The following is a 16615-nucleotide window of genomic DNA, read 5'->3' as shown; positions in this document are numbered from 1 at the left end:
AGAAAAATCGAATTACTCAATTTAAATACTTTTCACAATTTTAAATCTAATTCTCCAATTTAAATACCTTTCATAATAATTTTAAAAAAGTATCGAAACACGCTCTAGATGACGGTTGCTATTTTATTTGCAAAGCCAAATATGAATAAGACACTAATTTCTCACGTTTCTATGATAAATTTTTTTTATTTTTATTTTTTGTCTAAACATATAAAGAAACAAAGCAAATATTATTCTATATTCGAACGGATAAAAATCAATGCAAGACTCAAATTAAATATCATAATTAAAATTATTCTTTGCATCATATTTAGTCATTCAATTTATAATTCTATTTGTTTTTCGAAATATTTATTCAACGTAAACAAATCAAAAATAAAAATAAAAAAACTTCTGAATTTTATAAACCAAATTTATTAATTTAAATAAATACTCACTTATAAAATAATTTTTTAGTTTAAAATAATTTAGTGATAGATTTAATTTCCTAAAAGAGTAAGGGTATATATTAATAACCTGTTATAGGTATTATTTTCTTCTATATTAATACTACAATTAAGGGTGAAAACAGGTCAGGCCTGTAATAGAGTATATTAGTCTTAACCTGACCTGTAGTCTGATATAGACTTTTTAATGAGTACTGAGCCTGGCCTGTTGTTAAATCTGGATTAACCTGAAGCCTATCAATAAGCCTGTTTTTTTAATAATAATTAAATTTAAGATATAATTTATTTTTTAAAATTATAAAATATAAAATAATAAATTTATGAATAATATTGATACAAAATACATATATATAATTAAAGAGACAAATGGTTGAGTGGATAAAAGTATTATTTTAAGATAGAAGACCCAAATTCAAATCCTTCTAACAGCATTTTTACTAGGCCAAACACAGACCAAACTGCAGGCCCCACTGTTCCAATAGACATTACCTAACTTTTATATCTATGTTGTGCGTTGATTTCATAAAATATTTTTTTAGACGTTTGTGTTTCTTAAATAACATTTTTTGATAACAAGAAGGCGGCGAGCTGATCTGCTTTGATCAAGGAAAAAGCCCAGTCAGCCACCAACTCGGTGCAGGTCACGTGACCTACAGCTCGACCTTCGCTTTTTGAGATAATATATATTATTATTATTTTATAAAAATAAAAATATTTTAAATACTTTATATAATTAAAATAAGACATTAAAAATAATTAACAAATTAATTTATATTTTAATACCAATAAAATATCAAAATATCATTACAATTTATCTAAACAATAATGATATTTTATAGAGGCCAATGAGTTATAACTCAAATGGCATAGTCTCCCTATACTTATCATCTATGAGGTCGCGAGTTCGAATTTTCCTATCTTTGGTAAAAAAAAAATTATATTTTATAGAGTAAATATTCTTTACTTGGCTGGATGAATATGTGAAATCTTTTCATGCTAAAGATGTTACAAGTTCTAATAAATTCGTGGATCAAGTTAAGAGATTAGAAGAGAAGTTGGAATCCATAAAATTGTTGATGGCAAAGAATAGAACAAGGATGAAATCTAATAGCACTAAATGCAGGACTATTTTGACATTGTTGTTTGAAATTACAGTGGCACTATATTTTAGGTCTTATTCAGCAGATTGTATGATTAAAAAATTTGTTAGTTTATAAGATCTAGGTTAAGATATTAAAAAAAGATTGTGTCATGAATATTTTTATTTAGAAATATGTGCATTTATATCTAATATGTATGTTTTACAACATTGAGAATAAAAATAAGTTATTATTTTCTGCTATATTCACTATATGAATACTAATAACTTCATTATGATAGGTGATTCAAGTTGACAAAAACAACAAAAAAGCAATATGATAACTGAACCAGAATACTTGTAATCAAATTAATAGTAGATAAGTGTATTTAAGATACTTAAAATACATAAAATGAGTCAACCAAAATACATAACTAGAATAATCACAATAGAGATAATGTCTAAACCAATTCAGTACTACTGCACAACATAAATAAATTAAACCAAAATACAACTGAGTATTAAGTCTAATAGCATTAAGCCAAAATAAAATATGGGATCCCATGAACTACACAAAAACCTTTTAAAAAGAGTATTTCATGATGAAAAAGTTCATTAATCCTTCTTTAGTAGATTTATGCCTGAAATTGGAATGGACTTAAGCAGCTTTTATGAGGTTTGGTTGCCAACTGCTACTATTGTTTCCACTAGAATGGCTTCACCACTTATATTATGTTGTATATGAGAAGGTCTTGGACCTTGAGTAGAATTTGCATTAGGTTGAAGTTGTGGAATGGTGATATTTGCATGTGGCTGTGGTATTTGTATAGGCTTTAAAACATATTTCTTTTTTCTCTTTTCAGTGTTTTTTTTTTGAGGATTTATGTGATGACTTTTTTGGTGTAATAAATTTTTTCTTTTTCTTTCTAGCCTCTCTTAATGATTCTAAATCACTACTCTCACTCTTATAACCAGGTAGCAGCGATAACTTGTGTGCTTTATCCTCTACACTTTTATAACTATCATGTGAAGAAAAAGAAAGAAGACTCTATCTTTACAATCACACGTTCTACAATTACAAATTCTTTATTAATAAGATGCTAAAAAAACACATAAAATTTTTTTGGGTGATCATTGTTAAGGGTGCAATCACACGTGTCGTTAATCTCCTTGTTACCCTTCAAAATGTGCAATCCAAGTTTCATGTTAGAGCAATTAGAGTCCAACCAATACATTGTTTTATACTCCATATACCCTAAGCTCTTAAGCAGTTCTTTCAAGTCTTTCTTATTCACATAAATCTAAATCTATGGGATAAAATCTTGTCACATTTTTATCTCGGTAACATAAAATTTTATTTCTATCTCTAATAAATCTGCCACCATGATGAAACACAGGCATAATAAAAATAGACATTTGCATCACATTAAAAAAATGACATTATATACACTTCAAAACATCGACCAACATAAAATTCGAAACTTCAACCCACAAAATTTAAACGCAATAAAGATAAAAAATTGTGATTTTTCTGATAAAATATAGTTGACTAAAATAAGTTTAAACTTTGCACATGCCTTACTTTACTCTAGTTTGAAATGAAATAATTATAAAATATTTCACCTTAACGAAATCAATTTCTCAACCAGTACAAAATTTTCATCTTAGCTTTTTAGTATAGAGTATGGCCTATTTGATATTCTTCATTCAGGCTAAGTAAAACATGAAAAAAAAGAAAGAAGAAAAAAAAATGACATTTACCATGTCTGATTACTCTTGCAATGCAGTACCGTCATCGCAAATTTGTTGTCCCTGGAAGCTTACAAGTTCATACCTTAACTCGAAAATCGTTTCAACGTCAAGTATAGTTTTTGAAGAAAACAAAGATGAAGGGTTTGTTTGGGTTAGGATAAAGCATAAATGATAAAGGAGAATGAGGGGTTTTATGAAAATTCAATCTAGCCTTGACGACGTCGTTTCTGAAACTGGGAGGGTCGATTAGTCTCAATTTACAAGAAGACAATATCCACGTGGGCTGTGGTGAAGAAACTGACATGTCATCACTTATCCTTCTTCTATTCGGTTGCAGGATCCGCTATAAGTAACTCTGTGTGTAGTTGGAATCCGATGGGTCAATTTCACATATTTAAGGGACACTTTATCTGTTGTTCAAATAGTTGGGAACCGGATTGAGCATTTATACTATTTTATATATATGTGTCTTATAAAATTTTAAAATTTGTGTATTTGCATATTTTATGTCATGTCGTATTTTCTGTCTATGTATCATATATGACTGTTATAACTTTTGAAAATTAAAATATCTAAAAATTTATCGTGTTGGGCCTAAATACATCTTTATATGCATTAATAATCGGATTACCAAGGAGTATATCATTATGATTAATATTTTGAGAAAATTATACTTTCCTCTTTAAAAGATATTAAAATGATACTCTCCTTCCTTCTATTTGTAAAATGTACATTTTTTTCTCTTAACTTTTAAAAAAATTCTCTTTAATTCATTTTCAAATTCTTTTGTTAACTAATGTTAACTTTATCCATTTTTTAAGAAAAAATAAATTATTTTTTACAAAAATATCCTTTCACAGAAATTTTATTTTTTATCATTAAATTTTACTTATTAAAATACTTTTTAATAAATTATTTTTGAAATCTTATCACTGTTAATATATATAACAATTAATATATATTGATATCAGAAAATAATCTTACCAAGATTTTTTTTATTTAATATTAAAATAAGATATATTAATATCAAAATAATTTATTAAAAGATATTTTGGTAAGCAAAATTTAATGACAAAAAGAATAAAATTTTTGTTAAAGAGTATTTTTGTAGAAAATAATTTATTTTTTCTTGAAAAATGGATAAAGTTAACATTTTGTTAACACAAAAAATTTAAAATAAATTAAAAAAATTTAAAAATTATAAGAGAGAAAATGTACATTTTATAAATAGAAAGAAAAAAGTGTCTTTTTAGTTTCTCTCATGAGAAGATAGTGAAATTTTCTCTAATGTTTTATATATTTATTTGTTAATTAATATATCAATGAATTGAAGAATATGTTCACGCTCATATTCAGTTATAGACATAATTTGTTAATAAAAGATAGATTTGATTTTTATTTAAAATTTGTGTATTTTTCATTTAAGTATTAATTTTGAACTTACAAATGAGGTTCAAATTTATCCCTGAACTTGAAATTGTTTTAAATTTATCTCAAAAGTTAACCACATCATTTTTCAAATATTTTTTTATAATGGATTGATAACGTGGTTAGATGAAAATTACCTTACTTTAAAGTTTTAATTATTGAAATATATTAAAATGACCAACTATATTTATACAATATATAATTAAAACTTTAAATATATTTTTTTCAAATTATATATTGTATAAATATATATAGTTAGTTGTATTATAATGTATAACTATCTATTATTTATAACTCTGAAAAAATTCAAGTTTTAAGTCCTATGTCACCTTGAAAGGCTATACTTTATATTAACTTTTTTAACTTTAAAAGTTCCAGTAATGATTCTTTAGATATTAATGAATCGAAAAGATTACTTTTAATGAAATTTAGAAATCGTTCATAGTTCTATTTTAAATTCATAAGTTTATAAAAATGTAGATTTTTTAGAATTTGAAGTAAAACACAAAAATTGGATATCTACTATTCCTATTCATTTTGATTTTTTTGATATTTTATTTGAATCGAAATGGAGGATATTTTTTTATTGACATTTATGTTTTAAAGTTAATAACTTAAAAATAGTATATGTCAATAACATATACCAGTACTAAATCGAATTAAACTTATTCGATTTACTATACATGGGTTGTTCAACAGTAAATCGAATTAACCTAACTCGATTTACTAACATCTACTCAGTTTTCTTATAAATCGAATTAGGTCAATTCGATTTATTACTGAAAAGACTAATTCAAATTAAGTTAATTTGATTTATATAGATATGTGCATGGAACTTTGACGTAACGATTTTTATTTTAGAGAATTTATAAAATTTTTAGATGCCTTTAGTTTAATTATGCATTTTACCCTAATTTTTCATTTTAAAATAAATTTTGTAGATATATTTTTTTAATGAACTAAAAAAATACTTATTTTTTATAACTTAAATAAGCTAAACAATAAATAAATAAAAAAAACAAAGGCTATGAACAGTTTAAATATAGCAGTCCGCTTAAGATTACTCTCAAATTTCTTTTAAGGATAGAGAAGTTCTATTTGATAAAGTTGTAACTTCATTTCCATTTCTATCATGGTGTTTGCTACGGTGTTTACATCTCTCGTAATCAAACAAAAGTCAATATACTAAAAATGCATGATATATTTTATTTTCAACACTAACAGATCAATAAACCCAAAATCATCTTGATGATTAGTAACAAGATTAAACGTCTGCACACAATCTATCTCACAAATCACATTTCAGACTAAGAGATAGCCTCTCTAAAATAACATATAATTCCCTTAAAGAATATTATTAATCTCGTTCATTCTCAAACACCCTCTTTTCTAACACTTATTACAATCTCTAATAATGCAAGTCAAACCAATACTAATTACCGAAGTCCGAGGGGTTTGGATCTATTCTCGTGGTAGTGGATCAATTTTCGAAGTATGCTACCTTTATACCTGCCCCTACTGACTGCACTGCAGAGGAAGCAGCACGACTATTCTTCAAGAATGTGGTGAAGTACTGGGAATTGCCTAAGAGCATCATTAGTGATCGAGACATACGCTTCACAGGACGACTATGGACAGAGCTGTTCAAACTCCTTGGGTCGGAGCTTCATTTCTCAACAAGCTTCCATCCTCAAACCGATGGGCAGACTGAGAGAGTGAATGCCTTACTATAACTAGCATCACAGTTAATCTTAAAAGTATTTATAGATGGAGAATTTTAAAAACTGCATAAAATAGAGGGAATGAATCTATGTTATAATTTAAAAACACTCATAAATTAATTTTCTAAAGTTAAAGTAAGATAAATCAATTTTTTTATAGGCTAAGTTTTATGAGAATTAAAAAAGTTATTTTTTATTTGTCATATTCACCAAAATTTAAAAAAAAAATCTGAATGGATGCTCTTTATTGTGATAAAAAACGAGATAAATAATATTAAGATAAGAGGTGATTAGCATTTAATTGGAGACATATAGATTATAAGTTGTCAATGTTAAAAAAAAAAATAATAAAAGAAATAGATGAACGGTTTTTCTTGACTTGATTCAAATATAAAGTGGTAGAAGGTATGGAGAATTGTTGATGGTAAAAATTTTAAATGACCTCATTACAAATAAACTACAAATAAATTAAACTCAATTATTAAAAGTCGTAAATCTATTTTATTTTTTTTATCATTTTAACTATTAATTAACCTAATTAAATTTATTTTTTTATTTTTAAATCTCAGTCGTCACTCATTTATTCTCTTAAATCCTCTTCTTAGTTTCATATTTTCAATCTTCTTTCTCTATTTCTTATCTAGTGGTCATTTTCTCTTTATCAAAAGGTAAATTTTAAATTTTCTATTTTATTTTATATAGCTCTCTATAATTCTATATATCTTTCAATTTCATTATTGTTTCTCTTTTTGATATTTTTTAATTGTAAATTTTAATTCAAACAATTATAGTTTAGGTATTAATCTTTTTTTATTCTCTTTATTAATTTATATATTTTGTTTTATTCTCAATTTAGTGATCCTTATTATTTATTTGTTTATCTCTCATTCTATTTTATTATATGTAATTGTGTTGCATATAAATTTTTAAAGTTAATTGATCAATTTACTAAGGTAGAATATATATTTTTTATTTTTAAAAATAGTAATAAAAAATATTTCAAAAGAAAGCTGCTACTAGAATTTGAAGTCACTCCATTAGTCTCTTCTAATAAACAAAAGTTGTTAGAATTCAATGTGAAAAGTCTGACAGTTAATCTTGGACAACGACCCAAAATTTCAAATTATGATCCAAATGACAGAGATGAAATGTACATTTTTATATTTTTAAATTTAAATTAATATATATTTTGATAATAATGTGTATTATTTTTGTCCCTCAATATAAATTTTCTGGGTCTATCATTGCTAATATTTATAGCTGGTATAATTTAAGAAGGACATTTTTTCAATGTTAGAACTGTAATACTTTAATATTTTAAGGTGAATTCTATGGTGTAGAAATAAAAATTTTTCTACACATGAGGAAGTCAAGGTGGCATGGATTTAAGAGTGAGGCTCAATAATTTTAATATGATCATGTGATGTGTGTAACTCAACATTATGAAGGTTTGAGGGGTTAATATAGTAATGTGACGGCGTTAGTTAGTTGAATAGGGATTGGAAATCAAACCGTCCGATTTCTTTGTGGGAGAAAGGAGTGCACAAATCGTACGGTCCGATTTGTGGGTAATGGGAAAATTTGAACATAGTAATCGGACCGTCCGATTACATGAGGCTGAGATATTTATGAATGGTTGACTAAAATCGGATGGTCCGATTTGCTGCAGGCTAAAAATTTTGAATTCGAATGTGATCAAAATCGGACGGTCCGATTTCAATGCGTAATAAAACTCAACTGTTGAGATGCGGTCAGACCGTCCGATTTCTAGTTTTATATATACCTCAACATTATCCGAAGTCTCCATTTCTTGTTAGTCTCTGAAATCTCTCATCTAAAACCCTTTAATTCTTTCTTCTTCTTCTTCATTATTTCGGAACCAGCTCTCATCTTCATTGTTTGAAGATCCTCTTTTTCCAAGTTTGAGAGTGTTTTGTATGAGTATATCATAATGAATGATAGAGTATTGTTAAAGGTTTATTATCATGTGCAGATTTTATTACAAACAGCTGAAGGTGTAAAATTTGTGAGTGAAAATCCATTGGATATTGTTATTCCATTCACATTGTCGTTTGAAGAATTAAAAGGTGTAATTTGTGATAAGATAGATTCTCAGATACGTAGGAGAATATCGTACATTTTGTACAGGAACCCAGTATCTGTATTTGGTGGGTTCATTCAGTTTCAAACCAAATATGTAACTGATGAAGCGAGCATGCAGGATATGTTTTTAGTGTACATGAAAACCCGCTCACTGATGTCGTTTATTGAGTTGTATATTGAGTTCGAGCAGTCGGAAGCAGACCAGAATATTGAGATAGAAAATTATAACAATGATAGTGAGGAAGAGTTCGAAAGTAATTATGAATGCCTTGATCCAGGTGGAGATGAAGATCAGGCCGACGACACTATGCAGGCAGATGTGGCAGATGTGGCAAATGAACTAGTAAACCAGCATCCGTTTATGGAGCCTACTTTCATGCGCTCGTTGGATTTGGAGGCCATGCATACGCCGGAATTTCCTGAGTATATGAATGCAGGTATGTAGTTTTGATACAATGTATGATAGATTAATATGACAGATTGATTAACTAGCATGACCAACATGTGATCAGTAGAAATGGTAGTTGATTGTGCAAGATTTTTTTATCTGGTAACTAACATAGTTGGCAAAATCAGAACGGATCGGCTCATTCGACAGGATCGGACTGAACCGGATCGACTGGACCAGACTGGACCGATTAGACCGGACTGCACCGGTTTGACTGGACCAGAGTGGTTAGACCGGACTGTACCGGTTCGATCGGACCAAGTGAACTGGCCGTCTGACCGGTTCGGTTGGTCGGTTGGACCGCACATGGACATGAGTACCAAACAAGCGATATATTGATATTGATTGTGTTATATTTTTTTGTTCATTTTAATTGTAATTTTATTTTTAGAATTCTATAATTTGATTTAATTATGACCAGGTCAACCGGATAAACCAGTGACCCGGTCGTATGACCTAGTTGATAACCGGTTCGGTGCTGCTAACTATGGTAATTAGCGTTTAGTTTTTTGGTTGATTTTTTATTTTTTGTGTATTTAATTACTGATTTATATTTATATGTGTAATGTATAATTATTAATCAAAATACATAATTTGTGGTGTGAATGTAGCAGAGCTTCCTGTTGTAGCGGATGGTGAATTCATCGTGGGGATGAAATTCAGTTCTAGGGAGGCAGTGATTAAGGCAATGAAAGATTATACAATCCGTCGAGGCGTAGATTATCGGGTGTATAAGTCGGAGCCAATAACATTCTATGCTAAATGTACACAGTATGGTGCTGGTTGTGATTGGCTGATCAAGGTGAGTAAAATGTGCAAAAAGTACTGCTGGGAGATAAGGAGGTACAATGGTAGTCACACGTGTACTCGAGCCACCATTTCTCAAGATCATTTGAAATTGGATTCCGACACAATTGCAGAAGCAATTAAGCCTTTCGTAGAAGTTGACCCATCTATAAAGGTCAAATCAGTCATTGCGAAAGTACAATTGAAGTTTAATTACACCGTCAGTTATCGCAAAGCCTGGTTAACAAAGCAAAAGACAGTGGAGTCAATTTTCGGTGGGTGGGAAGCTTCGTATGAAGCTTTGTCCATATGGTTTGAGGCCATGTGTCACAAAGAGCCATCGGCGGTCGTTCACTTTGAAACAATGCCTGCGTACCAGGGTGATGACTTGGTTCCTGACATCTGTGTCTTACATCGAGTCTTCTGGAGTTATTACCCTTGTATTAGAGCATTCAGACATTACAAGCCATTAGTGCAGGTAGACGGAACTCATTTGTAAGAAAAATATAAAGGTTGTCTGTTGGTTGCAGTTTCTCTTCTCAGGACGGCAACAACAATATTGTGCCCATTGCATTTGCCATAGTGAAGGGAGAGACATCTGACGCGTGGCACTTTTTTTTTCAGTAACTTGCGACAGCATGTGGTGACGTGTGACGGTGTGGGCCTTATCTTCGACAGACATAAATCCATCAATTCAGCTATTGTTCGGAGTAACGGAGCCTGGTCTCTTCCTAGGGCTTTCCACATATTTTGTATCAAGCATATAGAGTCGAACTTCCTGAGAAAGTTCAAGGCTCCGTACTTGCAAAAGCTTATCGTCAACATAGGTAATTTTGAATAAAACAAATTTGTTATTTCTAATATTATGTTATAATTCATGATTTTATGATGAGGCATTTTGTGTAACACAGGATATTCGAGGACGGTTCGCGAGTACGAGATACGTTATCAGCGATTGCGCGAACGCGGTGAGGCGTACAGTAATTGGCTAGACAGGATACCACGCGAACAGTATGCCTTGGCATTTGATGGTGGTTACCGATGGGGTCCTATGACAACCAATCTAGTGGAGTGCATCAACTCGTTTTGAAAGGAGCACGTAATCTTCCAGTCACTACACTTGTTAAGGCAACGTTTTACAGGCTTAATGAGTTGTTCACACGAAAAAGAGCTGAGGCTGAGGCTCGTATTAATGCTGGACATGTGTTCTCTGAGATTGTGACTACTAAATTGCATGCAAATCATCGGGCATCGGGAAACATCCAGGTTAGTTGCCTTGATAGGCAAAATGAGGTATTTGAGGTACGTGAGATGCCTAGTGGATTGGAGTATGCAGTCGACTTGCGTCGAAGAGTATGCGACTGTGGTGAATTCCAAGTGGATCGCATTCCGTGTCGACATGTATTTGCTTGTTGTGCAAATCAACGACTTGATTGGCAGATGTACATTCATGAAGTATATAAGATGGACCAAATTCGAAGAGTTTACAGAGCTAGGTTTAGGTCGCTAGGAAATCCGACGACGTGGCCTGTTTATACTGGTCCTCGATTCGTAGGCAATCTGTTTCTCAGACGTGTTGCCAAAGGTCGGCCAAAGATGACCGGCTTCTTAAATGAGATGGACACTCGGATGTTGCATGCACTGAGGTGCTGTAACCAATGTGGAGCCGAGGGCCACATCCGTAGCAGATGTTGTCAACGTGGTGGTGCAAGTGCAGATCCAGCCACATAAAACTTGTTATATTAATTTATGATAATGTTGCATGACTATTTGAACCTATTATATGGCCTTGTTATATGTATGTCTAACATTTATGAACTTGTTGTATGAACTTGTTTTATGGACTTGTTATATGAATTAATGATCTTGTTGCATGAATGTCTGAACCCATTATATGAACATGTTATACAAAATCAAACATATTTAGTTACATAAACTTTACTTAACATAGTACATGTCAAATAAAATAGTTCATCACATAAACTCCAATGAACATAGTACGTGCAAATTAAAATAATACATGACCTAAAATAACGACAGAAAGTAAAATAGTACATCACATAAACTCCGATGAACAAAGTATACATGACCTAAAATAACGACAGGAAGTAAAATAGTACATCACATAAACTCCGATGAACAAAGTACGTGCGAATTAAAATAATATATGACCTAAAATAACAACACAGAGGTAAAATAGCACATGACATAAACTCCAATGAACATAGTATGACATGAAACCACTACTTTCTACTGCTCCACTTCATTTGATTACAGAACTTTTTGCCATAGTTGTAAAAACCGGATCGGACCGGCCGGTTCGACCAAAAAATCGATGAATCAGATTCCTAACCGATCCGGTTAAGTGATATGACCGGATAAGGAAAAAAACCGTTGAAAACCGGATTGAACCGGCCGGTTTTAATGAAAACCGAAAAACCGGCGGTTTCTGGATAACCGACCGGTTCGGAAGCGATTTTTTTTTAAATTCATTTTCCAAAACGACGTCGTTTTGGTTTATGAAAAAAAAAATCGTATACGCGGTACCCCAAACCCCACTCCCAGCTTTCACTTTCCACTTTTCCCCCAACCCTAATCCCCTAACGGCTAACCCTCTCTGCCACCACCTCACCTCACTCTGTCACAGTGTCACTCCCCCAGCCACCGCCGCCAGCCGCCCGCCGTCGTCTTCTTCGTCTCACCGCCGGACACCTATTCTGAAGTCTGAAGGAACAGAACAGACCCGCGGCTCCGCTTCGTCCCTGTTTCTCATCGCCGTCGCCGTTTCCGCGCCGTCGCCCTCGCCGTTGCCTCACCGTTGCTGCGCCGTCGCCCTCGCCGTTGCCTCACTCTTCTGCTCTGTCAAACAGGTTAGCTCCAGTTCTCCTCTGTTCTGCACTTCTCGCTGTTATGACTTATGAATAATGTTGTTCTGCACTTCGTCTCTGTTCTCCAGCAACCTTAAACTGCACTTCTCCTATTTTATCCAGCAACTTTAAACTGCACTTCTCCTATGTTATTCTATTCTGTGTTGAAAACTTAAAATTTCTGGGATGAACATGCTTGTTGAAATATGAACAAAGGCACAGAAAACTGCAACAGGAGCAACAATGAGTAGAATTGTCAGTGCCAATGATCTCACATCTGGTCCAAATATGAACCTACCCTGAAAGCAAAATTTCTGCAAAAGAAAAGCACTGAAAACATGAATTAGTAAGCATCTCCTAAGTGATAAATTGGCCAGATACAGTAAGTAATTTAAATAATATGCAGCAATATAACTAAATTTTCCAGTTCAATAAATGTTTTGTAACAAACAAATTACAACATGAAAAGTACAAGTACATCTGGACTTGATTCCCTAGTTGGATATTGTGTCTCAGGTGGCCAAAGGATGCTTGTTTATGAGTTTGTGCCAAATAAAACACTTGAGTTTCGTTTGCATGGTAAGATATTTTCCATTCGTTGCTCCAAAGTTAAATCTTTATCTCCTCTTCCCCCCACATATATTAGCACTTTTGATTTATGAAGAATGATGCATACATAGATAATGTAGAATGAAGGACAAAATTTAATTTTTCACCTATATGGTATGCAATTTCCCTTTTCTTCCTATACATAGGATTTACTCCAATCATTCTCTAATAAATGTGATGAACTTTAAGTGTACGCATATTTTGAGTAGTATAGCTTCTGTGTGTAATAAAATTGTTTTCTTATGCAGAATTATGGTTTAAAAATTTTGTGGAGTTGAGTTTAAATAGATTGGATTGGTAATTGAGGTTTAGGACTACACTGTCTTGAGAATTGGAGACAAATAGCAAAAGATAGTGATGAATTCTGTGTGATCTGGTATAACTAGTAATATGTGTTGTATATGATTTAGCAGATATAATTTTACATATATAATTAGTTTTCTAGTGTCTTGATGGCAATGCCGAAGAAACACTACGGAGATTAATGAAATGGTTATGTGGATTGTTTGAGGAAAATGTCTCTTTAGGTGATTAAGTATAATAGGTGTTTAGGAGATAGTCTTTTTGAGATTATGAGTCGTTTGTAATTTGTCTAAACAATCCTCCCCTTTGGGTCGAGATTCCTAACAATAATCGAAAAAAAAGTGTGATAAACTTTCTGTTTATGACTATTTTTAGTATTTTATATTTTTTATTTATGTGAAACCGGTTTTATTGGTTCAACCAGCAGTTTATCGGTTGAACCAATAAATCAGTGAACCAATAACCTGACCGGTTTGATCACCGGTTCGGTTCTTACAACTATGCTTTTTGCACTTCTTTGCTACCCTTTTAAAAGCAGACGGAGTATATCTATTAGCGCTTCGGCGTGGAGGATCAATCCTAAGGTCATAGCCTTTTTCCTTTTCGCTTGTGGCTGTACCTATCAAAATACAACAAACTCTAATAATATGTATAACTCAATTAAATATAGCTTATACCTTGTATTCACCCGAATAAATTATTTTATCTGCACTAGGCGCTGGATCGTCGCCGTGGGAGTCATCATCATTATCATCTGCATTCTCATCTTCATCCTCATTCTCATCATCGTCATCATCTTCATCCTCATTCTCATCATCGTCATCATCCTCATCCTCGTTCTCATCTAGATGATCTACTAGATAGTCATCAGCCTCATCATCAGCTGCCTTATTACTCTCATGAATTAGACTCATCGGAATACGTTGTGGGTTCTCGCTTTGTATGATACCTCCGATGGCAGCATCACTCCTACTTGAATCAATAGAATGTCGACCTCCAGAATGTGATGAGAATGTGTGGTGTCAAGCTCTCGAGTCTAAGGACATCCTACCTGAAGCAATACCACTCGAATGCTGCAGAGCCATGAATCCAAGTAACTGGCTAAACGAGGCTTGTTCTCCTGAGTCAAAATGTGGAACACCCTAATACTGTTGATGTAATGGAACCAATGGAGTAAAGTAATCTGCAGGCTGAGTCTGAGGAATATATGACTGAGGCTCCTCTTGTGTTACTGGCTGAGAAACTAGGGGTGGCGGTGGGGGCGGTGATGGAGGCATCGGTTCTGGTTGCTGTTGTTGGTTCTCCTGATCATCCGCTGGATGGCCCTCTTGATTCTCTTGAATTGCGAGATCGGTCAGTTGCAAGTGGGCACCATATGTCCCCCAATACCATTGCATGTAAATATCCAAAGGATTATGTAATGGAACCAGTGGATCAGCAAGAATGTGACTATACCGATTCGTCCATTGCATCACCCAGAATAAGTGCACATCGGACCAATCATCATTCTTAGGTCTAGTCAAGACCTCGCCATGTGCATCACCTAGGTCCCGCGCTTGATGAGGCACACCCTGACTCAAACCAAACTGTCTCCTCAACCTGTCAGACGCATGCCACTCAATGCATTCAAATGAGATCAGCGACACGGTTGCACTCTAAATAACCGAGTGGTGGCGGATGTCAGCCGGAATCACACCCGCCTTAATGCGATCAATTGCATAAGCCTTCCAAACAAACTGAACACATTGAAGCTAACAGAATATTACACACCAGATAATAACACGGCTAATCAAAAATATAAAATTAACTGAATATCACATACTTGTCCTTCCTGCAGATCATCCAATACCCTTCTATAGTGATCCAGAGAATGATATCTGTAAGGCCGCTGATCACGGTCCCAATTACGCCAGCTGACATTATACAGCACGTTATATAAATATTTATGATAAAACTATCAACTAAAACGTGATGCACTTATTCAAAGCATGTGATGCTTGAACTTACCTGTTTGCAAGCGGAAAGACTCGAGGATTGTCTGGTATCGGTGAGAGAAATGGTAAACGAATCCAAGCCCAGGCAAGCAGAAGGGTCAGCGGTCCATCAATCTCCTTGCAGTCGACACGAGTAGCCCTACACAATGCTCTATACAAGTGCGCCAAACATGCCGAACCCCAACTAAATTCTCTGATCCCGCCGAAGTTACGGAGCAACGGCAGAAATTTCTAGTGCACTCCTGTCCCAGACTTGTCCGCAAACATAATTGTCCCAAATAATAACATTATGTGGCACTTTACGTACCTCTGAATATGTATATCATTATCTAAGACTAAATTCTCCTTCAGTCTCCGAAACCAAGTCAACTTTACGAAACTTCCTCTACATTCTGTCTTCCTGGGTGCAACACCAAAATGTTGGAGGCATTCGACTTCTAATGCCTCATAACTACTCAGAGTCGGTCCTGTTACTGGAATACCATTTGTCGGAAGGCCAAATATTACCGACACGTCCTCCAACGTCACGGCACATTCACCAATTGGAAAATGGAAGGTATGAGTCTCGAGCCGCCATCTCTCGATCAGATCATTAACCAATGCCAACTGACATTGGACAACTCCGATATGAGAAACGTGATAAAATCCTGTCTCCCGCAAATGCCCCACCATAATTGGATTATATGGATCCGGTGACAAATAATGATCACATATTAACATCCGTAAACCCTACAAAATATTACTATATATCACATTAATCAACTATAACCATACTTAATTAACATACAATATTTAACATTCTACCCTTCTCTTTATCACATAAGCAACATAACATAATTAATGAACTTCTCATTATCACATAAGTAACATAACATAATTAATGAATCTTAAATGAATCTAAAATATACATCTATTTATTACTATTATTTCTATCAAAACTATATTTTCTAATATCTAAATCCTATTTATTTCTTAATAACAATTTCCATTCGTTTAGTATAAATAGAATGTTAAACTCAAATAAATTTAAAATTAAATCTAATTATTATTATTAGTCGACGACAATAAAAATATATATTC

General features: G+C 32.9%; 1 protein-coding gene across 1 annotated transcript; it reads left to right on the top strand.

The window, feature by feature from the left end:
• Positions 1–12281: 12281 nt before the first annotated feature.
• Positions 12282–14039, top strand: LOC110274955 (uncharacterized). The gene is made up of 2 exons (XM_021130289.2): positions 12282–12632; positions 12846–14039. Exons 1-2 carry the CDS (start codon positions 12282–12284, stop codon positions 12930–12932), a joined length of 438 nt encoding a protein of 145 aa, XP_020985948.1. The 3' UTR covers positions 12933–14039.
• The last annotated feature ends 2576 nt before the right edge of the window (positions 14040–16615 follow it).

The sequence above is a fragment of the Arachis duranensis genome, chromosome 9 (assembly GCF_000817695.3).
Source record: "Arachis duranensis cultivar V14167 chromosome 9, aradu.V14167.gnm2.J7QH, whole genome shotgun sequence".
NCBI lineage: Eukaryota > Viridiplantae > Streptophyta > Magnoliopsida > Fabales > Fabaceae > Arachis > Arachis duranensis.
Note: the sequence above shows the minus strand (reverse complement) of the source record. Positions and strands in the feature narration are given on the sequence as shown.